The 27,968-nt window shown below is 41.4% G+C and overlaps 1 protein-coding gene across 1 annotated transcript in view; it reads right to left on the bottom strand.

The window, feature by feature from the left end:
• Positions 1–27,968, bottom strand: part of hob (bridge-like lipid transfer protein family member hobbit) — an 86,168-nt gene that overhangs the window by 56,080 nt on the left and 2,120 nt on the right. The window contains exons 5-20 of the mRNA XM_037433008.2: positions 25,988–26,106; positions 23,583–23,640; positions 22,950–23,042; positions 19,140–19,185; positions 17,333–17,499; positions 16,257–16,315; positions 14,182–14,338; positions 13,345–13,505; positions 12,964–13,109; positions 12,544–12,574; positions 12,068–12,191; positions 10,419–10,583; positions 4,342–4,518; positions 3,476–3,562; positions 2,233–2,344; positions 26–146 (exon numbers count right to left, since the gene is read on the bottom strand). Coding sequence (XP_037288905.2) covers positions 26–146; positions 2,233–2,344; positions 3,476–3,562; positions 4,342–4,518; positions 10,419–10,583; positions 12,068–12,191; positions 12,544–12,574; positions 12,964–13,109; positions 13,345–13,505; positions 14,182–14,338; positions 16,257–16,315; positions 17,333–17,499; positions 19,140–19,185; positions 22,950–23,042; positions 23,583–23,640; positions 25,988–26,106 — 1,823 coding nt within the window. The remainder of the gene's footprint in view (positions 1–25; positions 147–2,232; positions 2,345–3,475; positions 3,563–4,341; positions 4,519–10,418; positions 10,584–12,067; positions 12,192–12,543; positions 12,575–12,963; positions 13,110–13,344; positions 13,506–14,181; positions 14,339–16,256; positions 16,316–17,332; positions 17,500–19,139; positions 19,186–22,949; positions 23,043–23,582; positions 23,641–25,987; positions 26,107–27,968) is intronic.

The following is a 27,968-nucleotide window of genomic DNA, read 5'->3' as shown; positions in this document are numbered from 1 at the left end:
AAAATAAACAGTATCTGTGTATAACCTGTGAGCCTTTGAAAGACGGAACTCAAAACTGTTGCTGCCTTGCAAGCAGATGTTGAAAGTCAAGCTCTCGGGAGTTGGTTCTTCATTTCTTGGCACATTTTCCACCGTTTTCCGATCAACTGTGAGAAATGAGAAGAATTATAACTGATTTTCACTAGTCACAATTATGATTTGTATGTATGCAACATTAAACTACCACATCTACACACTTTTAGGTGGAGCCCCCCCACCCCACCCCCTATTTTTTTCAAATTCGGAATCCAAGGTTTGGGAAAGGACTTACATTTGAAGCAAACATTAGCGGCACCAGCTACGGTGGGGCAAATGAAAAATCAGGGACGTTGTGGCACGGTTACAACATTACTTTTGCGTCCCGATTCAACCTTTAACATATACTGTATTTTATCGCGTATAACCTACACTCTTAGCAACAATTCGCGGAAAATTTTTGAAAAAATAATTTCTATGTGTTGCTGCAGAACTAGCTTCCCTGCACAGCTGTGTACCACTGCCGTGAAGCCACCTTTAAACACCGTATTGTTTTTTTTTTTTTTTTGTTTTGACTCAGCAAAACACTTTACTGGGCTAGTCGATAATACATTCCTACTTGGAATAAAATAATCAAGCACTTCTTTTCAGGGACAGGCCAAACAAGTGGGTGACAGAACAGGTGTTGACTCTAACTATGGAGTCATGCTATTGGGGGTGTCGACCTACATTCGAGTAAACTTATATAATCACGTAAATACAATATATATATATATATATATATATATATATATATATAGGAGCAGACTCCTACAAAGAAGAAATAGTTGTGCTTTTCTTACACACACGGCAGCTCCCAGGGAGGAGCAGAAAATGCCCTTTTATTACGTGGCGCTGTCAGACAATTCTTAACAACTATTCACGCTGGCTAAGTCTAGCTGCTACTAGTATTCCCAATGTGCTGTTAAAACTTATTTGGATGATATCACTATCTACATGTGAAATGAGTGATAAAAAATCGGTGGCAAGAAGAGCCACCTGCCCCTTTCAGCATGGGAAATATGACATTTGAAACAATATATGGCTTCACACTTTATAGCCAAGTGATGGTAGAGAGCCCATAGCATGCTGAGTGCAGGGCTAAAATGTAATTCCCAAAATGGACCGCTATAGCTAAAAGTATCTATATTCATCCAAGTAGGCCACTCACTTGCTTGGCTAATACGCTCTAATTCATGGTGTTTTCATCAGTGATGAGGCTGGATAGTTTATGGATGTAGAACGGCAAAATTTCTTTCACTATTTACTAGAGCTGTGCAAATGGCAAAACTTTGTGTGCAAAAGAAAAATATTGTAGTGCAAATTGAATCAAATCTTTTTTGAATGTTTTTGCATATGTTTTGAAAACTTCCAAAGTGAAATTGCAGAAAGAAAAAGGTTGGAGAGGATCGCTAAGCTTATTCTTATGAGATGGCAGCATAAAAGTGTTTCTTTTGGCTAGGCTTGTCCTATCAAGGATGAGGCAACACAGAGAATCAATTGTGTACATGATTTGGTGAAAGCAAAGTGCTTCTAACAACACTTTACATGTGAAACACAAAGATGCCGTTTCATCAGCCTCTTATCTTGATTCCACTTTTGTGGAAGCCCAATTGATGTGGTGTGCTCCCTTCAAGTTAGGAGTCCCAGATCTGCTTCATTGATGTCAACATACAGAAAACTTTGATATCTTAGAGGCTTTCGAACTTCCCGCCCAACTTTTTTTATGTATATTGGAACCAGCGTTTTTTTGAGTCAATTTATTTTGCATCCAAAGCAGAGCCAGAAAGGCCACTTTGCTGCAATACGAGAATGTAATGGGATGAAGCATATTAAAAATCTGAAGGGGCCACTGCCAATTGGATTTTACAGTCATCCAACCTTGTCTCGGATTATATTCATATTGAGCAAAAAAATAGTATACATTTGAAGTTGCTCGCGGACAGCAGCACATCAAAGGACTAGTCAAACATGGTAGTGCATTCAGCAAAGCAACCATATGCAGCAGTACAGCACAAAATGAAGTTAAATAAAGGCACATTATATATACAGGAGGTTCAATTCATATAGACCTCAATATATCTTGCACTTTCTTAGCCAGTGGTACAACTAGCAAAGACAAGTTGTCTACACAACCGTGCACAAAGCACCTGAAGTGGTCAAGAAAGGGGAACTTACATTTCAGCGAAGACTTCAGGTCCAGCAGATCTTGCACAAGCGTGACCAAGCTCATATGCAGTGTTGTGTACCAAGTAAGTGACACTTCATCAAGCAGTTGTAGGTGCACCTCCTGTTAACGATGCAGTGAAAATAAATTTGTTGGCAATGTCGAAGGGTGCAGTGTGTTTTTATAGTACAATGTACGTAACAAAGCAGTCCCTCAATATTAAAAAAAAAAGCTTCCTTGAGTTTTTACTCGAATGCGTGAAAACAGAGATGTTCTTTTACTCCATATCAACTACCCTGACTTTCATTAGGTTGGTTGGAATAAAAATTAAGTTTTCCAAAGCGTGTTTATAAATAGGCTTTCATGCAACAACGCATATAAGAACGCTTATCATGATTCTTGCCACCATCACTGCTTAAATTTACTGAACATAGATGTATATGTAAGCACCAAGGCTGAGTAAGTGACTGAACATAAATAAAATATCTGACAGCCAGATTTCAACTGCAGATACGCAGTTCAGCATAGTAACTGGACTGGGCCACTGTTGACACAGAAGTGTTTCCTTAGTGCCACCACAGGCATTTAGGAAAGGAAGCTGCTGAATGTGATGTCAAGCTGTTCTTTTCAGTTTCCCTAGAAGACCATTACTAGCACTGTGCAATGTCAATGTGAGGTATAAAATACCAGGCTTATAATTAAATCATTTTTACATATAAATTATGCAGGAGTGAAAAGCGTGAATTTCAGTAGTACCGAGTCAATTACCGTATTTATTCAATTTCAATGAGAACTTTTTTTGGTGAAATATAGACCTTAAAATAGCATGCGCGTTAAGATTTGGGTAACGACATATGCACTTCCCCATAGCTTTATATTGTTGTTGGGCCATGTAATTCAGGTGTGCATTAGAATCGGGGGCACTTTGGAATTGGGTAAATACAGTAGTAGCCTTGCTCATCCAGTTAATGCGACCTGCACCTGGCTTTGCTCCTTATAGAGCATTTTCAACAGTGAAATCTTAGCTCCCATTAAAATTAAATTCTGAGCTACACGAACTTACCTCAATCGACCTTTTTCCCTGCTTTCTCAACAACATTTCTAATCACTACCACGATTAGAAATCAAGGTCAAGACACCTGTACTTACAGTTAACTTCATGAAGGGCTCAATGAAATCTCACCATCACAATGCAAGCCCCAAACAAAAGGCCTGCGGGGGCTGTCCCAGTTCAGAACCACGCACAACACTTACCCTCTGCTCTGGCTTGTAGTTCAGGCGTGCACTTTTTATATAGGCCGCTGCTGGTTTAACCTCTGAAGCCGGAATGCAACTGTAAGACTGGAGAAAATTTACACAACATTAGAAGAACGTTGATCTGCTTAGGGTTATGAGGTTCTTTAAGACACTGTCACATGATAAAAAAAAAGGAAACAATGAGATGAATTCTGCAGATCACTTTTTCATTCAGATAACTATAGTTCTTGCCCAAAATTTTATGCTTGACCCACCTGATTCAGGGGGTGCTTCCTGTAACAGCGTGCCAACTACTGCAAGGCCTAACTAGCGTCACTAACGTGTGTGTTGCACTTATGCCCTGTGTCCTCACCTACAGTTCGCACTCCATGTAGAAAAAGCGTCCGTTTGTCAAAAGTCTACGACCCGAGTTGCAGATAGATAGGGAGTCAGCAAATATTACACAATTAACATAATATTCCAGCATATAACCCCTGTATTTAAGTTGCACTCGCACCCCAAATTACAAGAGGTAAATAGAAAAAGAAAAAAATACGAACATGTTGCCATAAGGCCACCTTCCTAGCATTACCATAAAGTTGTGCCGTTTGTGCATCAAAATTCGCTTTCAACTTGCACTCTGACTTTCATTCCATTTTTTTTTTTTTTTAGATATCAGTTTTGGCAGCAGAACATTTCACTGCAGAACAGTGAGCAAATGTGAACTGCCCTCGGACAAAGAGAGCAGAGTAAAGCAGGAAAGTAGACAAACCTATCTGTCTCCAGTCACACAGTTGTTCCATTTCGATTTTCTCGGTTTCGAAAATCATACACTTAACTTGTGGAAAAACAATGGAGTGTGTAAGGGCCTCAGTTGCTCTCACCTGGACAGTGTTGCGCAGAGCTGCCAAGGCACAGCCTTCCATGTTCACATACATCTTGGCACTGGTGCAATCTACATTTAGGCTGTCTAAACGGATCACAGCACCTGTTTCAGCTGAGCTCAGACCAAAAATATTGGTGTCCGACAAACTCAAATGCAGAGACAGGACTGGGCCAGCCTGAAAATTAAAGTTTACTAGGTCAGTGAGGTGGAACCATAATTACCAGGCAGCATAAAACATTTGCGACTGCTTCTTTATATGACAGTTGCAACACAGACTTTAGGTTACAGTACACTTGATTCACAATAACTGAAGACCAGATACTTGACACTCGCGATTTATAAAAAAAAATCATTTTTGCTTTAAATACTACACATCAAAAATTGTAAAATAAAAATACACAATTCATTGGCTATGAGATCAAATTGTGAAAGGTGCACTTCTTGGGTACCTCAGAGCTAAAATGTGATTGAACTTAACACTGAATCCATATTATACAACTTTCTTTAGTATGCACAAAACACAGAACAAAAAAGAGTTCTGCTGCAATTAACACTACATCATAAAAACATGAAATGACGCAGCAGTTCTGACACACTACCTCGTCGGGCCAATCTTGCAGAATCATCAGTGCCTAAATACGATTGGGTTGGTGGTCAACATTTTGCCGCCATGTAGCGAGAAATTAACTATGGGGCATGTTGTTACTGAAAAGCAGCTAGTATTGCTAATTCTGTTCATTTATACGATTACTATTGCCAATTCTGCATAGTGATGTCACACTCAAGTATACAAAAAAATGAACTAATATACATAGGTGAGAAGACTGAGCATAATTTTTACCACTGTAGAAGAAGCAACAAGATACCAACATTCCTTGAAATACCAACATTAGTACAGCTTTTTTAACAATGTAGAAGACTTTTAACTCTCAGAAGTAACTAGCACGCAAATCACGATGCCAAAACCAGTATATTAAAGGTTTGTTTATTTGAACTCGAAAGAAACTATAAAATTGTTCGAATTAAGCATAGTTTGAATTAGCAGGTGAGTGCTAGAATGAACGGACATTGCACCACACTGCACCGGCAGAACACAGAGAAGCTGCCTCTGTACTTGTTATTGCGAACTAGGTGCTACTTTGAGTTTGCAGGAGATGGTTTCGTAAACTAATTTCATGGATTTCTAACAGCAAACATAACTGACCGGTCAGTGATGCAACATAAACAAGCCCCAACATGCATTCCAGTGAAAATTGAGCCTTTATGCCGACATATACTACACTATTTATACTCCAAAATGATTATTTATATGTCAGAGTTAACGTTATAAAATTTTCAAGTAATCAGCAATTTGAATTTGCTTGAATTCCTTCTGTAGCGAGTCCATGAGCATATTTTGCAGCTTGCACAAGAGCTCCAGCGCAGCGTCTGAATTATCTGCTGAGAAATGCTGCTGTTTTGTTGTTTTGCAACTCTAGTAAACTTGGTTTGGTTTGGTTTTGCAACGCATTGTGAAAACTGTGGGCTGACTTCTGCTCAGAGACATGAAAACCCAGAACATCCAATTCGAATTATTCGTGGATACCGACATGTTTGAATTATCTGCAGTTTTCCCCCACAGAAATACACAGGGCTGTGCCGGGATCAGGGCATCAGTTTGAATTAACTGTAGTAAGGTCAACTAAACAGAGTTTGAATTACGGTAACAAACTTCTGCTGCATAAAAGAAAACTAGTCATGGTTGCTTTTCATTTCATGAATGTGGGCGATGCACAAGCAAACTGATGCTATACCTTTGCACATTACCTGTAGAACGACTCTTTATGGTATCCAAGATGGTTTCGGCACAATCCCTAATGGCGGCCTGACAAATGAGGCATTTACGCGTGCTCGTAACAAGAGTTCATTCGCTACCCTTTGAGCCAAGCACTGCGAAATAAAATGTTTGGTGTCATGAGTGGGATGTATTCACATTTGCTTGTGCAGCAAGACGCTGTGGGAGTTACATAATTAGTGGATGAATGTTTTCTCTGCTAACTAGCATTGTTGTTCTTGGTTCACAAGTGCCTTTTTCATGGCACCTCATCTTTCTCTGTCTCAGCTTTGCCTCTGGATGGCGCTGCTACTCGAGACGCACTCTGGCGACTTGCAGGACGCGCAGTAGCTTTTTTTGGGGGCAAGCAAGCCCTTCGGGGTGCAGGATAGCTAGTAACGAGGAAAACAACCAGGGAGACTCTTCGACAGGTGTTATGGACAGATACGATTCCAAAGTGACACCAATGTCTAAGATAGGTAGAGTCCGGGGCATAAATAGACGTAGCCACGAGCGCCAAGCCCATTCAGACATAGGGTATATTAACATGCAGGGTGGTAGGAACAGGCTGAAGTGGGAAGAGATAGAAGAACAGCTAAGGGAAGAGAGGCCGATGGTATACGGTTTTGTAGAAACACATCTCAGGGAAATGGAACAACCTCCGAACAATCCGGACTACGCGTGGGAATATTGTAATAGAACAGAAGGCAGCAGAAAGGGGGGTGGTATTGGGGCATTCATTCATAAAAGTACAGACTGGCAAAGGGTCAAGCAGGAGTGCAAGGAACATTTATGGCTAAAAGGGAAAGTGGCAGGTCAAATGACACTCCTTGGTTTCGTGTACTTGTGGACGGAAGCAAAGGCCAGAGAGGAAAACCAGGCAATGGTAGAGTGTATATCAAAGGACATTCAGGAGTTAGGAAGAGAGTGCGAGATAATTATACTAGGAGACATGAATGCGCACATAGAAGATATAGATGGGTATACCGACCCGACAGGCAAAATGATCATGGATATGTGTGAAAGGCTTGATTTGATCATTTGCAACAGTACCGAGAAGTGTGAAGGGCAAATAACATGGGAGGTAGAAAGGCTGCAGTCGACGATAGATTATGCACTGATGTCACATAGGATGTATGATAAGCTCAGGGGAATGCACATAGATGAAGGTGGCTCCAGAAGTCTGGGTAGTGATCACAAACGTATCAAGCTAAGTTTTGGAAGAGCAGTGAAAGTGGGAAGGAGACACGATGAGCAACTACAGGAAAATTTTTATTCAGAAAGGCAAATTGAAATAGCCACTAAACAAATTGAGAAAGTAATCACGGAGGATAATAAGACAGTGTGGACATACATGAATCTAATTAGACTCTTTGAGCTAGAGCTTGCTAAGACGCGTAACAAGTCACCCCGGAAAAGAAGACACAAACCCAAAAGTTGGTGGGATGAGGAAGTTAAGAGAGCCATAGCAAAACGTCAGGAAGCCTCTAGAGAACACAGACATGCTAAGCAGCGGGGTGAACCGACAGATGATGTTGAAAGGAAATGGGAAACCTTTCCAAGATGTAGAAGGGCTGCATCCCTTCTGATCAATGAAAAGATTAGAAGAAAGGGAGCTCAGTGGCTGGCAGAAGTACATAAAAACGATAGAAAGGCAGCTGCGAAATTTCGGAACCATCTAAACTCCCTAAGAAATGAGACGAGCCTAGAGCAGAGTTTTATAACTACAGCCCAAGGTGCCAGGCTAGAAGGGGACGAAGCTATTGAATATATAAGAGCAAGGGTGACAGAAAAATTTCAACAAAGAAATACTTTATGCACCACAATAGACAAGGACGAATCAAGTGGTGCAATGGCTCCATTTTCACAACGAGAGTGGGAAAGGGCTGAGAAAAGGGTTCCTAGTAGTACATCAACAGGCCCAGATGGCATTCCAATTAGGCTGATAAAGACATTAGGTCCGAAGTCTAAGCAGGCTTTGAGAGAGGTAGTGAGCAAAATAATAATCGATGGTGAAGTTCCCGATGGATGGAAACTTAGCGGGATGAGCATGATCTATAAAGGAAAGGGGGACAAAGCTGACATAAACAACTACCGTCCTATAACAGTGACATCAGTGGTCTACAGGCTGGCGATGCAGATTATAAAGGAAAGACTGCAGGCATGGATAGAAGATGAGGGGGTGCTGGGGGAACTGCAGAATGGGTTTCGGAAAGACAGGAGGTTGGAAGATAATCTGTTCTCACTGACGCAGTGCATCGAAATAGCAGAAAAGGAACACAGGCCCCTGTGGCTAGCATTCTTGGATATCTAGAGAGCGTACGATAGCGTGGTTCAAGAGGAATTGTGGGGAATACTGGACACACTAGGCGTGGAACATGTCACTAATCTTTTAAAGGGTATCTATAAAGGTAACAAGGTAGTTATAAAGTGGGAAAAACAGGTATCCAAGCCTGCAGAGGTAAAACGGGGGCTTAGGCAGGGGTGCCCCCTGTCACCCTTATTATTCATGATGTACCTACAAGGATTAGAGGCAAAATTAGAGGGAAGTGGGCTGGGCTTCAACCTCTCTTTAGTCAAACAAGGAAAACTTATTGATCAGGCACTACCAGCATTAATGTACGCAGATGATATAGTGCTAATGGCCAACAACAAGGAAGATTTGCAGAGATTGATGGACATCTGCGGTAATGAGGGAGATAGGTTAGATTTTAAATTCAGTAAGAAAAAATCAGCAGTCATGATTTTCAATGACAACGAAGGTAGTGAGCTTAGGATACAGGACGTCACGCTAGAGATAACAGATAAATACAAATATCTGGGCGTATGGATAAGCAATGTGACCGAGTACCTGAGGGAACACGAAATATACGTGACGACTAAAGGTAACAGGAATGCAGCAGTGATGAAAAGTAGGGCACTGTGGAATTACAATAGGTATGATGTTGTGAGAGGAATATGGAAAGGGGTCATGGTTCCTGGGCTGACGTTCGGCAATGCGGTCTTGTGCATGAGATCAGAAGTTCAAGCAAGATTAGAAATTAAGCAACGTGGAATAGGTAGGCTTGCTTTAGGAGCTCACGGGAATACACCAAATCAGGGAGTCCAAGGTGATATGGGATGGACATCATTTGAGGGCAGGGAAGCTAGCAGCAAGATAAAATTTGAGAAGCGATTGAGAGAAATGAAGGAGGAGCGTTGGGCTAGGAAGGTTTTCAGCTACTTGTACATGAAGAATGTCGATACAAAATGGAGGAAGCGAACCAGGAAGTTGACTGGTAAATACTTAGAAAACAGCAGGTGGCCAAACCAAAAAGAACTATCGGTTAAGAAGAAAGTGAAGGAAACGGAGACTGACATGTGGAAAATGGGCATGATTAAGAAGTCCGCACTAGAGATCTATCGAACTTTTAAGCAGGAAATTGCCAAGGAAAGGATCTATGATAATACTCGGGGTAGTTCTCTACTGTTTGAGGCAAGGACGGGAGTACTGCGAACCAAGACATATCGGGCCAAATACGAAGGGGTAGACACAGTATGCAGTGCGTGTGGAGAGGAAGAAGAAACTGCCGAGCACTTGATAATGTTCTGTAAAGGGCTTCACCCTATAGTTCAGGATGATGGCGCAGAGTTTTTCAAAGCACTGGGGTTTAGGGACCGGGAGGGCAAAATAGACTTTAAGCAAGTAGACTTAACTAGAAGGAGGTTATCTGATTGGTGGCTAAAGTCAAGGCACGAGTGAAAATTAAACTCTTCACTGCAAAGTACGAATCCTCAAACTCACTTTTTAAGGAAAAAATAAATAAATATAGTTTTGAGTTCATTAAGTATTACGGCTTGGTGGCGCTAGCCACCGCCCGATCTAAAGGGTACAGCCATATCCATCCATCCATCCATCCATCCATCCACTCCATGACAGGGATTTGACAAATGAGGTATTTATGCTTGCACATACGAGAAAGGTTAATCGGTGCGCTTATGTGGGAGGTGGTGGCTAAATACTGCAGCAGGGTGGCCAATCCTTCTCTGGCGAGGGAGTGCATTATCGGCTATGTGACAGTCATGGGTGAGAAGTCAAACGTGCCAAGGGGACACGGAAGGTTAGGTGGGGAGATGAGATTAGGAAGTTTACAGATGTAACGCTGCCGCAGCAAGCACATGACCGGGTTGATTGGCCGAACAAGGGAAAGGCCTTTACTTGGCAGTAGGTGCCGTCAGGCTGACAATGATGATAACAATGATGATGTAAAAGGAAGGTACACCTGTTTGGACTCTGAGACGGCTGGCTGCTTAGCTTCGTGTTTCACAGCCCTGGCCTGCAGCTTGGACGACCAGTGCTGCAGCAGGCCAGTGACAAGAGGGTTGACTTCTGCATGGACACCTCCCAGCATGCACTGAATGCGCAGGTCTGAGCTGCTATGCCGAGTCTAGTAGAAACACACACACAAAAAAAAGGAACCTCAGTTAGTTCACAGTGGTCGGAGTAGACTATGTAGCTACATGATGACACAGTGAAGAGTTTCCAGCAAGCTACGATGCTAGCATTAAAAGAAGACAAACGCACAGGACAAAGGCTCCACCAGTTTCTGTCCTGTGCGTTTCTCTTCTTCTCATACTCGCATTGTAACATGCTAGAAAACCCTTCACTGTGTTATCATGTACCAACTAGTCCAGAAAACCAAAATGCTAAATGCATTAAATAACTGTGTTGATGCTGAAGAGGCCAGAAAGCAGAAGCTAAGCATAAAAAACACCAATTTTGAGGCTTTATGGGCTAAATCACATAATTACGAATTAAAGACCGAAGGAGAATTTAAAGTGGTCGTTGCCCTGCATTAGACACCATGCTAATGATAACTAACAGACAATATTGCCAAGAAAAGTATAGAGGATGGTATTTACGGCAATTTTAATACAAATGTGAAGCAAAGTGGACAAAAAAGATACCTTGCTGCCAGCAGGGACCGAACCTGCAACCTTTATTCTTACTGCCTCTTAGTTCTAACTAACGTAATTATGAGCTACGTCATAGCAGGAGGTTATAGATTGTTATAGACCACCTAGGGTTCTTTAGAGTGCACCTAAGTTCCAGTATTCCTGCACTTTGATGCGCCCGTGTGTGTGGCCACTGATTGATTGATTGATTGATTTGTGGGGTTTAACGTCCCAAAACCACTACATGATTATGAGAGACGCCGTAGTGGAGGGCTCCGGAAATTTCGACCACCTGGGGTTCTTTAACGTGCACCCAAATCTGAGTACACGGGCCTACAACATTTCCGCCTCCATCGGAAATGCAGCCGCCACAGCCGGGATTCGATCCCGCGACCTGCGGGTTAGCAGCCGAGTACCTTAGCCACTAGACCACCGTGGCGGGGCTGTGTGTGGCCACTGTTTCCTGTGTTCCTTCTTTCTTTCTCAATAGCATAAGCTCCTGTATAGCATACCGTTTGTCCAGTAAAGGATGTCGCAGCTTTTCCAAATTCTGAGAAACATTTCTGCAGCAAGAAATGCCCAGTATCAGAGAAAAATTTAAGAAGTGTGGCATTAAATGGACGTATCATCAATTCTCCCACTTAGTTTGAGTTACAGAAAGCGTGCTGCAGTATTTACAGCCATATGTTTGTTGCATAATTTGAAGGCATTGTGTGGTTTTAAAATTACAAAGTATGCAAAAACAATGAGGGTAGAACATTGTGTTTTTACTAGAGTTAGTTCGAATGCAAAAGTAGAAGTAGTCTGTTTGTGCAAAAAATAAGACAGCATATTTCATCATGGAATAATATTTACAAAAATAAGTGATTCCCCCAAACTCTTCCAGAATAAATGTGATGTTCCTTTTCCAAACTATAGAAAAATATCCGGTGTCAATTTATGGATAGAGGCAGGCAATTATGCGAGTAAAACAAACCTTCAGTAGCATCATGCCAATAGAGAACGGAACATTCCAAACATGGCTCTTCTTCAGCTGTTGTGGCTTCAACGAATCGCAGGGCCCCAGTGTGCACCAAGCAGTCTCCAACATAACTTCAGAGCTGCATATTCAATTGTAACGCTTTTACTATTCTGATAATTCACGATGCTTCTACTATTCCAGGTGTATAAGATAAAATTAACAAGACCTAATGTAGAGAACACACTTTAGGAACATTCATTTTTTTCTGCTACATCTTTGTGTAACTGCCTTTATTTGGGTTGAGCGTTTTTTCATTCTATTTCTGTTCTTTGTGCAATAAAACTTCACCTTTACTAAGGCCTAGAGCTGTTCATCAGCACCATGGACATTAACGAACAATTGAATGATTTACATGTGACGACTATTTTACTAATATAATTTGTTTTACTAATGCCAGCACATTTTATGAATTAATGTATAAATATGCACACCTTAGCTCTGGGTTTGCAGCTTGGTCTTTTCCTGAAACAAACGTGAAAAAGAAAGAAAGAAAACAAAATGAGAAAATAAAAAAAGACAGTAAAACTGCACTTTCTTTCCTAGTGGCAGCTTACAGGGTTGGCAATTTTGTGAACTTGTATGTTTTTTTTTCAGAGAAGCCTAAACTGTTTCCCGGCATTGTTTATTCATGTAAGCTGTATTCGTAGGATTACTCGAGCAGTCACGACATACTACGCGATCGCACACTATGTAATACTGCAAGATGCTTACATGTAAACAACATAAAAATATTCTAGCAATAAGCGGTATAAACAACTTCAAGGAGTCACTTTGCATAACCAGGTGGGTTACGACAGTTCATGCACAAAAGTAACTGCTGTCTACGTGCAAGCTTCAAAACAGGACATTACCAGTATTTAACAGTGATCCCACATCAGCATTGAGCCTAGCACGTAGCACTCCAGCAGCGACAGGTTCACAACCTGCAGTTCTAACTGAGACCGAGATTTCCTCGAGTTCAGCGGAAGCACGCATAAGCATCCTCAAAGAAGAAAACCTGCATGTTTAAAATGATGTTGAAGGAATCAGACTGTATTCATGAACTTTTCAACACACTTGTGGCTTAAAAGAGAGAAAAAACAATAATAAAGTTGCTATAAATAATTTAGGAAGAACCAAGTGTGATTTACTTGCAGTTTTTTTAATTCACAATAAATATCACTATCGAAGTACACTGTGGGCATTTGACACATAGTGCACATAATAAATTAGATGTGTAATTAGCTACGTGCCTTTGGAGTAAAGCCCTTGGAGAACGCGGCGCATGCTCTCGTTTACTTTGCCGCTGTGACAATGAGGACAACAGCTGAACCCAGTGCCGCAGTTCATCCTCTGAGTAAGCGGTTCGCAGTGAAGCGACCTTCATGCTCACGTCAACTTGATCATGGTGAAGCTGAAAATGGCAATAAATTATGTTTCATAAAACATTTGACCGAAGGAAAGTCACACACTGGCCGCACATGCAGAAAAAAACCATGCTGTAAACAAACTTGGTAAATATGAAAGGACTGAATTCTTGAATATTCTTTAATGCATGCATTAAAGGAGCCACTCTGCATATACATACATCTTGTCATTATTAATTTTGTGCTTCTGTTTTGCCTAACGAGTTGTGTTAGGTTTTTTGCTTTGTATTGTCTTCATTCTACACTACTAAAGTTCTACGCGTCATTCTTGATTGTAACCCCACTGTGCAATGGACTCGACCTTGAGTTAGCAGTATTGTCAAATAAACAAATAAATAAATAAATAAATATGTATTTGTAGCACAATTTACTTTTTAGTCGTCATTATTGTGAACTGTATCTGAGCTTAAAATATTTTTACGTACATGAAATGTTTGTAATGTCTGAATTGAAAATATACTTTTTTGTAAAACGCGAGCTCTGACTCGGTCTTTTGAACGCAGCTGGCATTTGCTGGTAAACTAAAAAGGCGTATTCTTAAATATTTTATGTTGTCATAGCACGTTTTGGGTGACTGACACGTCACATCAGTCCCTGAAAGCATCCCAGTTACTGCATCCATTCATGGGTTGGGAGAAAGCTTTTGAAGGTGAAATGCCTCACCTTGCCAGTGGCTTCTGCCCTTGTAAGTGCAACAAGCTGGAATTGGTCACCAGTGATAGCCACGTTGGACAGGGTTAGCATACATGTGGCAAAGCAGCTCTGTGTAGAGTCCTGTAGCAGCTCAGCAGTGAAGGCATTTGCCTCAAGAAATAGGCCTCTGCAAGTTTGAGGTGTGGCTCAGTTATCCAAGAGTGGCTTTTACATTTAGCCCAGATTTTTATGTAACTACTACAGGAATCATAAACAACATTCGAGTTAACATATGCATATTCCAATACTTACCGTAATGTCAACTTACTGCATACATACAGAATATCACTTGCCGGCACTATCAAATAATGTGAACATTTCTTTTAATTCGTACACTTTTACAAATGAAGTTAGCTTTCATAGTTTGCACGGCAAACTAAAATAAAAGTGCCAGAGAGCACAGAAAAATTGCTCTCTTGCACTCTGGACAAAAGAACCTGTTTATAAGAGCTGGAATGCTGTATGACATGGCAGAACTTCATTTAGGATGGCTCTACATTTATGTGCTGGTAAAAGTGGGCAAGCATGATGCAGAAATTCAAAAACATTTGGAAAAGACTTGTGAAAAAGTTGTACTCAAGAAAAAAACTGTATTCAAGAGGATCAAGCTTTTCAGGAAGGCCCTGCAAAGACCAGTGTAATGCAAGATTACAACTTCCCTCTTACTCGTGCAAAAAAAAAAAAAAAAAAAAACACCGGGCCAGCACGAAAAGCACAGCAGTCAGAGCGAAAGCTAGAAGAGCAGCCTTTCAGAGCCTTTTCTAAACATTCATTGGGTAACTGCTGCAACCATACTTGCTGGGTACCCACTATGGCATTAATAATTATAATTTCTGGGCAGTAGGCCGGTATTTGCTACACTATTTTTCGTCATTCTTCTGAGAAGCGTGGTATCCGTTGAACAATTGAAATGAATTTTGTGCCAATTGTTCATGTAGTGCCTGACGACGATGAGGACTTATGCCTGAAGTGATTATGCACCACAGTCAGTCAAGAACAAGCGTTTGTAATGGGTTTGAGCATTCGACGACTCACTCGTTACGCTATTCGAATTGTTTGCCGCCTGGTTGTTCTTTTGCTGTTCTAAAACACTTTATTACTCATATTAACGCGATTCCATTCCTGACATCAAACCTGCCTAAGGCAAGTTTGCGAACAAGTCCCAAGTACTGCCATGGCTCAGCGGTAGCATACTGGGCTGGCACACAGCGGACTTGGGTTGGAGCCCCACTGTGTCCTGGGTACTAGGATAGTGGTTACGGACACTGGCGGTGGCTGCAGACAACTACGGCGCCGCACGTGACCCGAGTTGTGATCTCATAACAGCTTTTGCTGTAGAACCACAGAAAGTTGAGTTAGTGGGCATGGATTCATGATAAAAGTAGGTGGGCGTGCAAACACTTATGCAAGAAAGACAAAGACAATAAAAACTTCTCATCAAATGAGAAGGCACACTGCATGGAACAGAAAGTAGACATAAAAACTTATCTGCGCATGCTGGAGAGGAGGAGAGCCACCTGTCACTATGGCATATGTCGGAGGTTTATGCGAGAGATAATTCGTTGGGCATTTCAACTCATCTCTATGCAAACTAACAGATGGCTGGCTTACAAATTCGCGACAACTATTAATTTATCAGGCCTTGATGATGAGATGTATTTGTGTTGTCTTGATCTCTTCTACTGTATCCGTGCTTGCATGCCTCTCTTTTCTTATGAAGATGGAAATGTTCAGTTCATTCTCTTCTGTCAAGTGACTGTTAAAATAGTGTAAAAGGTATTTCCTTTGAAAGTGAGATCTGTCAACCAGATCTGACTGATATTGTCGAATTAAAAAGGTCTGTGCCAAGATTGTACATTGCAAGATCATGAAGAAATGGCTGACTAATGAGCCAACGTCATAATGAAAAGAATCTTAAGTTGCATGAACAGTTTATACAATGCACTGCTTTCCCTGTAACAAATCTATCGACACACATAGATTGTATAAACTGTCATTTGTAGGAGATCACCCTTTTTTTGCCTGACAGCAGAATATTGACATACTTTTGCCAGTTTTCCTGGAGAATCTTGACAGATGCCCCCTCCACTTTTATGCATGTTGTCTGAAAGAAAACAAAACCATAACACAAGGAAATATTTTTAAAACATCTTTTTGAAATATACCTAAGCCATAACGTTACAAGCTTTCTTACTCAGGCATTCTTACTCAGTGATTTCACTGCACTCCTTTAAAGCAGAGTAGCTTCTAAGCTAATATCAAGATACCTTAGCTAGCCTTCTTTACACAACAGTGGCTTCTCTGAAATAGCTTCCACCACTTCTTTGAGGGGGGGGGGGGCTTTTGACAATGACTGCCTCCGTGATATTCGTCTGCACATGTGAAATTACCGTGTGATGGCCAGATGGCAGGTGAGCAAATTAGACTGGCACTTTGCATCACGATGTTGGTGTGATGAGCCGTCCTGGGAGTAACACACGGTGACTTGCTGGTACCCCATAATATCTAGGGTGCTGCGACCCAAAATTACGACATGATTATGAAGGACGCCGCAGCGAAGGGCTACGGAAGTTTCGACCTCACCATCCGAGGTTCTTCAACGCGCACTGACATCGCACAGTACACAACTCTAACCTTTTGTCTCCGCTAAATGCGACTGCCGCTGCCGGGATCGTACCCGCGATCTTCAGGCCAGCAGCCGAGCACCGTAACCGTTGAATCAATTGTGGTGGATGATTTGCTGTTACCCAAACAGAGCGCAAGTGGGTTACATGGGCAGCTGAGTACTGCATAAAAGCTGCTGTGGTAGGCAGCTACAGCTCTCATTCATGCATGCGTCTCAACTTCTCTTGTTCACTTAAAATTTTGAGGCTGGAAAATGGACCACGCTAGCCCCAGTTTAACAATTGAATGAACGTTGTTGTCGAATAATCATGTTTTCTGGGAGCAAGTAAGCATGGGAAAAATAGCCATAAATGTGTACGGTGTACCAGATTGCAAGTGTTGGTACCGCGATACTGTAGGAAGCGGGACGTATCATTATTGCAACCTTAACATGTAAAGGAAAATGCACTTGAATACACAGTAATTAGACACACAAAAAAAAAAGAGATGTACTTACCTGAGGCAACTTTGCAACGACTGATCTTAGTCTAGCCCTTTCGGATTCTGTGTCTTCTTCAATTAAGGATCCGTTTTCATCCTTACCGAGCTCCTCGTTTTTCAATACTGGTAAAGCTGAGTGCTCCACCTCAAACTCCTTTGAATACAGTGCCTCAAGGAGCCTCTCTGAAAAAGAAAAACATATGGTGTTTCACTGAAGTGAACAAAACATTCCATAGAAAAAGCTATGACTGCAGGTCTGCTAAAGTGCCGCCAAAATGGTTTTGTTTAATGGTTTAATGGTTTTGTTTGCTTGACCTTGAGACAGTGTGATCGTTGCAACTTTCTAGTTTACAATGAGTTTTGCACTGTGCAACGTTTTTTTTACCTGAAAATGTGTGTATAAATGTACGTATGTGTGTATTTGTTTATATATCTATACTGTTTGTGTGTATGACCAAAACATGCTAATTGATATGTATTCACCGCTACCATGCGATACATGTAACTTTCCCATCTGCCCTCCTGCTTGGTCCTTATAGGACTGCAGTATGTAATAAAAAAAAAATAAAAGAGAAAAGTTCTGTTTTTAAAACATAACATAAGGGGTGTGCAAATATTCGAAATTCTGAATATTTGTTGAACAGTGTTTGCTGTTCGATTTGATTCGCACTGGAACTTTTACTTTTCGAACAATTTAACTCCCCAAGAACAAATGCAAAATAAAACCTTCAAATTTTCATTTTACTCCACCTCATCACATTCTCATGTTGCGACAAAGCTGTATTTCAAGCTCCGCTATGATCAAACTTTTCAAAGACACAGTCAACGTTCGATTAAAAGAGTATCCTTCAAATTTGAGGTATCCTTCACCTCATCACATTCTCGTATTGCGGCAACATCGAAATTTCTCGAGCCCTCCAACACATCTCTTACATTCATATTTCGGTTTTAGGACGTTAAATCCAACTAAATATTATATTGTTATATATGCTGTTACTTGAGTATCATAGCTGTATTAATTGTATCCCTGGAAATATTAGCCAGCCCCATAAGGCATGATCATAGCAGATGATGAAGGGTGCAATCTAGTGTTTTGTTATGTGGCATGCTATCAAAGATAGCTAGGGTTAGCTAGAACAGTTTTCAATAGAGACACCCAATAGTGTGAAAACTTGCATGTCTGAGGCAGCACAAGAAGCAAAAGCTCCTAGACCGAATGCGAACACATGCGAACACATTGGTGCAGTAGAACGACTTCTCATGATACGCTACTAAGGAAAAAGTGTGTCCTAAATTGTACAACTAAATCTAAGTACAAAGGCCTCAAGTATTCTTACCTTCATAGAAAATGCAGTGGCCACGGCCAAAATTCAGTCCCACAACCTCCGAGTCAGCAGTTTAAAACCATAACCATAGATTGTGGAGGTTCCAAGAAACAGAATGGGAAAACAGTACCACAGCCAATACATGGGTAGGACTGTACCCGTAATGTGAATGAGTATGGTCAGGTCTCGCCTGTGGCAAGATTTTTTTCCCATTTTCATTTACATTTACTTGAATGATTTTGTGTTTCAATTAAAATGGGCAAGTTACAGTACTGTTTGGCTGGGTTCATTGCTAGCTGGCTTTGTATGAATGAAACTTGAATGAGTATGTATATATCAGAATAACTTTAATATGGTACTTAACTGAAATCCATTATTCATTTGGTTTTATGTGTATCTATAGTAGACTCCTATTAAACAAAACTCTCCTAAATGAAATTGCTGCTTAAATGGAACAACCACTGCAAAAATCAGGCGAAAGAAAATTGTAGGGCTTACCTTCATAAAGAATTATTTCTGGTTGTTGAATGCTCAATGTCGTGTTCTGCATAATGAAAAACAGAGATGGCTAAACACATTTGTGATTCATGTCATAATTCAGTTTTTTTTCAGGGATGCTTTGGATGTTATGTTAGATGTATAATATTGTGTATAATATTAGTGTATAATATTGCGTGGCAATATGTAGCAAATGCTGTGACACGCATTTCATAGTAAAGTAAAAGCTCATTAATTTCAATACGATGGAACTGAAAAAAATGTTAAAATTGACGGAACACTGAACAATCATAAGTATCAGGGAAAAAAAATGAAAGTCTATTACTCCAATACAACTTCATTTTCTGGATGAACACGTAAGTACCGTATATACTTGCATAATGAACACACTTCTACCGGAAAAATCGAAGCAAAGTTGGGGGGCACATTTATTATGCCGGGCAAATTTTACCAAAACTTTTTTCGTGATGAGCAAAAAATGCTGTAATGCAAAAAAAAAAGTTAGGTAGCTTAACATTTCGCAATCGATATACACACATTGTTTTGAAATGGCTTTTTTGTTGCATTTCGCTAATTCGGTGGTTGATGGCACTGTCTACAGCCAGCTGTCTCCACACCACCTGCGCACTCTATAAAAGCATTTCACGGCTTTATTTTCTTGCAATCTGCTATTTAACCGTGACAGTGGTATCTGCTGACACCTCGAGGGACACCCAGAAGCGTGTGCTATGACGCACTTTGCAAACTTCGTGGCAGCCTTGCTTGACGACATTGACATTGTAGCAAGTCACCAATATTGTAGCAAGCTACCACCAAAGCATCAAAACAAACCGTCAACAACAGGATTATTGACAAAACACGGCCGCTGCCTCACTCTGCGCATGAGAAATGACTGTAAAAAAGCTAACTTATACCTTGCGTTCCTTGATGTATGTGCGGATAACAAGCATTAAGAGCAAATTCCGCTTAATTTGAAGAATTTCCACGGTCCGGTATTTTGTAATGTATGTTTGCGTGGATAATTTGGAATGGCAGTGAGCACCAGTCTGAATAATTCAAAACTTTGGGTGCAATGTGGTGATTCCGGATCCCGATTTCACCACAAAAACGCGGAAACGACAGCCTTTAGGAGCCACTTGTACTGTAACGATATCAATGAGTGGCAGCTGAAGCACCCCAGCCTCAATACTTACAGCGTCAAAATTAAATTGAAAAGAAAAAAGTCACAGCTTTGCTGCAAAGGCGAAGCAATAAATGCGATAGCAACAAATTGAAAGGTCACGCGAAGAATGGGAAGCAGATCGAAATGTGCCCCACGTCTCTCACGCACAAATGATGCACGAAACGTATTCACAGGTACAGATGAATTCAAATAAGCACCTCTGTTGTCACTTTGCTGTGTTTGAAAAGCGTGCCCTTTCTGCAAACTCTCCCTTAGCTATGAGTGCAGTGACCATTCTGCACCCAGTAACGACAACAAAAGCGTTCTGGTCAAAGCCCAAGGCATACGATTGTCCCCACCGCGAGATAAGCGAGCGCACACGAAAGCGCCCCTCTTTGCGGGGCAAAGTACGCGTGGGAGATGAGAGTGCGCGCCACCACGTTGTGACAATCTGGCGATGCACACTCATTGCGCCATCTCACTGGTAATGCTGAAAACACGATAATAGTTTCCCTGAGATGTCCATCGCTATATAATTAGCTTGCCGTATGAACTTTAAAGGAGGTGTTTTTTCGTGGTTCAGTGGCTCACGCCTCGCACTCACAATTCAGAGGTTGGAGGATAGATTCCGCGCACTAGAGAGTTTTTCTAGATTATTTTCTTTCTTGAATTTTTATATATATAGATATGTATGCATACACGATGAATGACGCCAACGGCAAAATCCAGCCGCGAGTGTTTATATAACTGCTATTGCAATAAAACGGTATTATGATCAGCTAAAATGTGTGCCTGCGGAAAACAGTATGTGCTTCACTGTAGCACAGTGGTGACATGTGGGCAGTATATTGCACGCTGCTCGTAACATCAGCACGTCAATGATGTACTCCATTATTTCTGGGAGTATAAAGAAATTAATCAGAGACAGTCTGGTGGGATTCGCAACGTATGCGAACTTCCGAGTGCCGGTTGCTCCAACAATTTGCGCACTTGCACTGCTGGTGGAGTTCTTACCAGCAACGCCTATTTCGAAAACTCGGTTTGAAAGCTTAAATGATCATGTTTTTGAGCCAAAACACATCGAGAATTTCGTCACACTGTCTCTCATTAAATTCTTTATTTTACTAGAAAGAATTGGCGAATGGTCGCATCATGACGTGCTGACGCAGCGAGGAGCAGGCAACATGCTGCCCACGTGTCACTACTGCGTTGCAGTGAAGATCTCTTGTCTTTTGCAGGGGCGCATTTCAGTTGATCGCATCGTTATTTTTTTCTTTATCTTCAGTGGCATCGGCAAGGCCCGGCGCTCCCCCTCGTTTGCGGTGAAATTGTGACCTGGTATTGATGAAAAAAAATAACCCTTGAAGCCGGAAACTCATTGGCACAGCAAACCAACCCTGATTACTTCAAATCATTTCATGTTCCTTGTATCCCACTTTTTATATTTTCCATTAATGCGAAAATCCACTTAAATGAAAAATTCCTCACGGTCCCAGTGACTTCAAATTAACGGGGTTTTACTATTTTGCTTAAGAGCAGTGCAAATGCCACTATTTCAGTCTTCCTGCGACTTTGTTCTCAATGAGACCACAGTGACATTCCCGTGTTTAGTTTGCCCACAATGTGCTCTGCACCCGTCTTTTACTACATACTGCCACCATCATTGTCATGTGCACAGTATGTAATACTGCACACATGACAATAGTTGTTTTGCAGGTTAAAGGGCAGGCAATTCCATCACGATGTAGTAATTAAATTTTACGTCAGCATTCCAACCGCGGCTGAAAGCTCTTTATCTTGAATAGCTTCTGCCATGTCTGAGTTCTGCGAGATGGCACACGCATTGCATCAAGCTTAACTAAAGCTGCTGAGTGTCGAATCCATGTGTGGACAAAACTGAGGTCAGATGCGAAAAGCGCCACCTCATTTTGGTTGTTCGTGAACTCCGTTTCTGCTCACACACCTCCCACCCCTGAGGCACCTCGTGCTTGGCATACTCCAAGGATTGTCCGTATTAACCGGGTTATGGCCAAATGTGACCGAATTAACGAAAATTTTATGCCAAAAAACAATGCATATGCTAGCTGAGAATGAGACACCCACCCGAGTTATCCTATTTTCCAAATTGACAAGTAATATTATTCTGGGATTTAGCGTCCCAAACGAAATTAAGGAGTGTCGAATTAACCCGCCTATGCTGTATAATATATTCTTCAGCAACCTTGTTCAAAGTTCTCTAAAACTTTCAAAAAGCAAGACATGCTGAAAAAATGCTTTGAAAAAGAAAACTAACAAGTTGGAATGTGCGGAATATTTTAAATTCCTGCTACAATTCGAATGTCTTTTTTCTTTTTTTACTAATACAGTCAACATGAGGATCCAACATAACAATTTGTTGCAATTTTCATCCCGTTCAATTATACATAGTAACAATGCTCACCAAAATGAGCATAAAGAAAGCTAGTGGCAATGGTTCAAACAATCGCACTGCAGAAAAGCACCATTTGCCAAGTATGCAAATCTTGTAAAATTTTGTTTCATTATGAAATCAGCACCTGTGTTTTGTGTATGACTATTTCATCGTTCTTGTTTCTGAAAGTCTGTGCAGCTGTTTTCAAGATCACTCAAATGCATTTAATTTGACTTACGTGGACAATGCTGAGGTCCTCGTCAGAAAACGAGGCATTGCCTTGAAGCGTCACACAAAACTGCGCTAGGCATGAGTCGTTGCTGCTTGTGTCCTACAAAGCAGCATATTCATAAATGGATCAGCTTTAATTAGTGAGCATGCTCACGTGAGATTACCAGACAGAAATAACTTGATAGAGCATCGCTTCTTCAGTCATTGTCTGTTATGATTCGCATTACAGGACAGGAGTAAGTCCCACACAATGTCCACAATTAGTGAAGCAAACTTTGTTGGAAGAGGTCAAAGCTACTTTGCCAGCTACAGGAGGCAGAGTATGCTGCCTTACGTTCATTTGAACAGGCAGCAACACAATCATTTTAAATCTACCTTACCATGTTTTGCACTACATCTCGTAAATCATCTCACCTTGATATGAAAACAATGTTTTGCAAATAAAGCTGTTTTGCATTTTCTCGTTTTTACATGTTTTGATGCATCTGACAAGAACCTGACTGTTTTCTTATTTTGCATCTCTTTCAGGCTCCATTATTAAATCAATGTTATACAATTGGTACACTTTTACTTCCAATACTACATATATGTTGAAAGTTCGTGCTGCAATTTTGCAATAAAGACATACATGTTTACTCACCTGAGGATGCTTAAATATCCGAAGTGCCGCGGTAAACACACCAAGGCTAACACAATACCTGCACAAATGGGAATAATATACAGATGATGTATAACAACTAGACAACAACAATAACAACAATGACAACTACTACTACTATAATAATTACAATAATAATAACAATAATAAAACAGGCTCTTACAGGAGTGGGTCCAGAAGGATATAGAATGGTTACTACATATGTACCTATCTACCGAAGAACAAGAATAGTATTAATAACAAAAGGTAGTAAAAATCAAAACAAGAAAGGATAACTATGCAGGCTATATGGGACTACATATTGAAAAGCAAAAACAAAAAAGAACAGCAGAGACTAATAGAGGAAGGCACACATTTGACAACTCTACGAATGAAAACTGCGCATGGCATAGAATCTAAAAAGTACATTCTGCGAACAGTTGCGCCGTTATGAACGACGTCGCTACTTACTGGTCAAAATATATCTCAAGATCGGCAGCGAATGAGTGAGAAGATTCTGAGGACACTAAACTACGTGGGAGGTTATTCCATAGTCCAATGACCGATGGAAAGTAGGAATACTTAAATGTATTGCAATATTAATAATAATAATCTGGCTGGTAAACAAAAAACATTTAATGAAACATGCAAATTTAATACAGCAATTTACTCTTATTGAAGGAAGTATTTTCCATATTAGCTAGGAAGTAGCCGTATTGCATAATTTCAACACAGCTTTGCTCACTGCAGCAGTCAGGTGCTTGTGTTAGTAATCAATGACCCGTGCTACCCGAAAGCGTGAGTTGGGCCAGGGTTGCCACGCTTATCCTTGAGCATTTAGGACTAGGCTGAGCTAAGGCTAATTGGAAAAATCGATTGAGCAGGACAGACTTGAATATGAGCTCAACTCGGGCTCGCAATTCTTGCTTGCAATCGACAAGCAAGACTACCCAAAGGCCTATGCAGGCTGGCCTGACAGTAGAAGCTTGTCGCTTTCCCCATGCTCGCACGGAGCCACGTGATGAGAAGTTTCAAAACAAAAACTTGGAGGACGCTTGAGCTTCGCCTTCAAGAGTATGACACAATAGGGTGATCGGGCATCGTGTGCATCGACTTCTCAATTGCTAGCCTGGCTTCAGTTCTCAGTGCATGCCTCAACCATGCTGTACGAAAACGAACAACTGTGCACGTAACATTGGCTGTTCCAAATCAGTGGCATATTCAGGGGTTAGCACACCGGGCCTGTCAGAAACGTAGGTCTGGACTAGACTGCCATTGAAAAGTGCCAGACTGTGCCACAAAACTAAGACTTGTGCTCATTTCTAGTCAGCATTAGGAGAATGAAGGCAATGCGAGCAGAATGGGCTACACATACACCACATACAGGGTGCTTCAGGAAATGTGTCCAATATTCTTAAAAAATCAGGAAAACGCACTATTGGCTCGCTGTCTTCACAGTTGCTTTTTATATAGTGGCAGGCATCTTAGGAGGGTTAAAGATGTTATTTGGAATGGTAATTAGGAAAGTTTAAATAATTAACTTTTTATTAGTGGAGTTTGGCAGTTAAGTCAGATAAGAGAATTAAGTCCTTCATGCAAAAAACTGATTGCCACTTTGAGATTTCAGATAAGTGACCTTAAGTAATAACTGCAAAATAATGAAATTCTTCCCAAGCCTGCGGCGAAACCGAAACGCGAATGAGCGCAACTGAAATGAGAGAGCTTTGTTATATCAACCCTCAACCGACTTCGTTGTGTGGGTGTGTGGGCTGCGCTCGCAATTACAGCACGCATGACGCACATATGTTATCGAACGGGGAAGAACTTCAGCCTTGTAACCACTGTTTTGAACAGTGACGTCATTGTAGTAGTCTGCTTGTTGCGCTCTTCGGTTCGTTGGTTTTGGTTTCGCCGCAGCAATCAGGAGAATTTCATTAATTCATAGTAATTACTAGAGGCCACTTTTCTGTAACCTCAAAGCAGCAATGGGTTTTTGCACCAAGAACTTCAATTCTCCCATTTGACTTAACTGCCAAACTCCACTAATTAAAATGTAATTAACTTAGCTTTCCTAATTACCATTACAAATGATGTCTTCAGCCTTTTTAAGATGTCTGGTCTGCCACTACAGAAAAAGCTACTGTGAAGACAGCGAGCAAATAGCGTCTTTTGCTGATTCTCAAACAATATTGGACACATTCGTTGATACACCTTGTATATATGTGTGACAAGGGGCAATATATGTTAATATAGCACTGCTTAAAAGCCACGTGTTCAAGCAGTATGGCAAACCAGGAAGCTCATGCCAGGTACAAATAGTTTTCCTACGTAGTAAAGCAGCAACACAAGAGCAGTGTAAATAATGAAAACAAAACAGTATTGGAGATCAAAACAAAAGTGATACATACTCAGAGTCCCGTGCAAGCACATGAAACGCAATTTCTTGAAGTGTAACGTGAAGCAAGCAGTCGTGTGATGGTGCTCCTAGCTGCATCATACTTGCATTCCAAACATGGACCGACAGGCGCTGAAAGGAAGAAAATAAAAAGTGTGTAGAAGTCCAGCACCATACCAAATTATGTATTTAGCAGTACTGCAATAACAAGTTGAGGCTCAGAAACGCTTTATTGTACGTGGTGACAACCTCTTATGGCCTCAGTCTGAGTAGGCACTATGGAGGAGGGTATTCGATGTCCATATTTGAAGGTGTGAGGGCTTTAAAAAAATAAAATATGAACAGAGATGTTGAAGAATATATACACTGGTTTGCTCCAGTGAACGGAAGAACAGGAAGTTTTCTGTGTCATGTGTGAAGGTTGTCGCAACCCCTGCAAAGTTGTTTTTGCCCCATGGTACTAATGCCCTGTGGTGTAGTTAGCGTACTGGCTGCCATACGAGAGTGGCACTGTTACTGCGGTGGTGAGAGGGTATCCTGGAACATGAGGAAGATAGTCATCTCTTGTGGGAGGTCCACGGGGGCAATTTGGTGGCTCAGCCATGCAGACTCCCGAGGCTAGTCGAACGCCTGTGACGCCACGTTCGCGGTAGATTGTGTGTGTTAAATTTTTCGTGCGAGTTATATTACATAAGCTGCTTGTCATGTTGCTGCAGTTATTTGTAAGATTCAGCAGGCGGGCGCGCTGTTGTGTAAAAGCCGCTAATAAATGTCCATGTATTCATTACACTACGGCGTAAACTACAGCTATTAGTTTCCAGAGCACAACTCCTTTAGGACCCCACACATGTTGGAGGGCGATGGTATAGGCAGGCAGCTCTCAGTAACGTTTCTCTGCAAGAACCAAAAAGGCCTGGGGGCCAGAGCAGTCGTCACGTGATATGGCATCATTGTGAACTGCAGCTGGTCACTGTGAACTGCAGCTGCGTGCTGTGTGGGCTTAGATATGTACAGGATGGAGCAGGACACAGTTTTGCGGTGGAAAGGCAGGCAATGCTAGTGGGTTGTTGACGATATCAACACAAGCATTGCTGGTACCACTATGCACAGTACTGTGTTAAACGACGTGCAGTCTGTGGACAGTTCTTGATGGCTGAAATGAAGCACTAGATTGACCACAAAGTGTGCATCCCAGAGAAACACTATGAGGCCTGTTGGAATGCTAGGACAAAATGCCAAAGATAGTGCCATTTTATAGCTGCCATAGCAACTGACTGGCTTATTGAAAAGAGATGTGCTAGTAATTATATTCCAGTGGCCAGGTTCTTTGAGAGCTGCAGACCTTAGCGGAGGCATCACTTCAGTGAAAATGTAAAGAGTTAATTTTATAAGTAACAGCAAGAGGAAAATAGGGTCAGCAAGGATAGTGTAGGGGTGACGTAAAAGAAGGCTTTGTAGCCCAGGTGACTGGTGTGTAAGCTCCATTACACATATCTGCTGCTGTGTGCAAGGTGACGCAGGGTATTACAAGGCACAAAAATCAAGTTGGAAACGAAGCTGTGCAGAGATCAGCGTTGAAGCATGTATGTCCGAACAGGTGGCACATAGAAATGGTTCACTACGTGGTTCAAGCAGTGATGATGATACGGAAGAGAATGGTGGCCCCTGAACACTTGATGTAGAAGTCGAGGATTGAAAAATGTTATTGTTCTGTCAGGGTTGGCTGGCTGTGGCGCCGAAGAAGAACGAAGGGCCGCAGCACGCTGACGCTGCCGGCGGCGAGGTGCAACACTGTTGTGTTGTTCCATTTAGTTTCATTTCCAGTTGCGGTTTCTGTTTCGATTGTCATGTGGTGCCTCGCGCAGCAGTGACATGTATCATATGTATATATGCGTAAATTAATCAGTTGGTGATGAGCGCTCATTCAAGACGGACGTTCTTTTTCTCGGCACTCCGCTCTCAAGTCGTGGGTGGCTACTGCCGGCAGCGCCGGC

Source organism: Rhipicephalus microplus, chromosome 3, assembly GCF_043290135.1.
Source record: "Rhipicephalus microplus isolate Deutch F79 chromosome 3, USDA_Rmic, whole genome shotgun sequence".
In the NCBI taxonomy this organism is placed as follows: Eukaryota; Metazoa; Arthropoda; class Arachnida; order Ixodida; family Ixodidae; genus Rhipicephalus; species Rhipicephalus microplus.
Note: the sequence above shows the minus strand (reverse complement) of the source record. Positions and strands in the feature narration are given on the sequence as shown.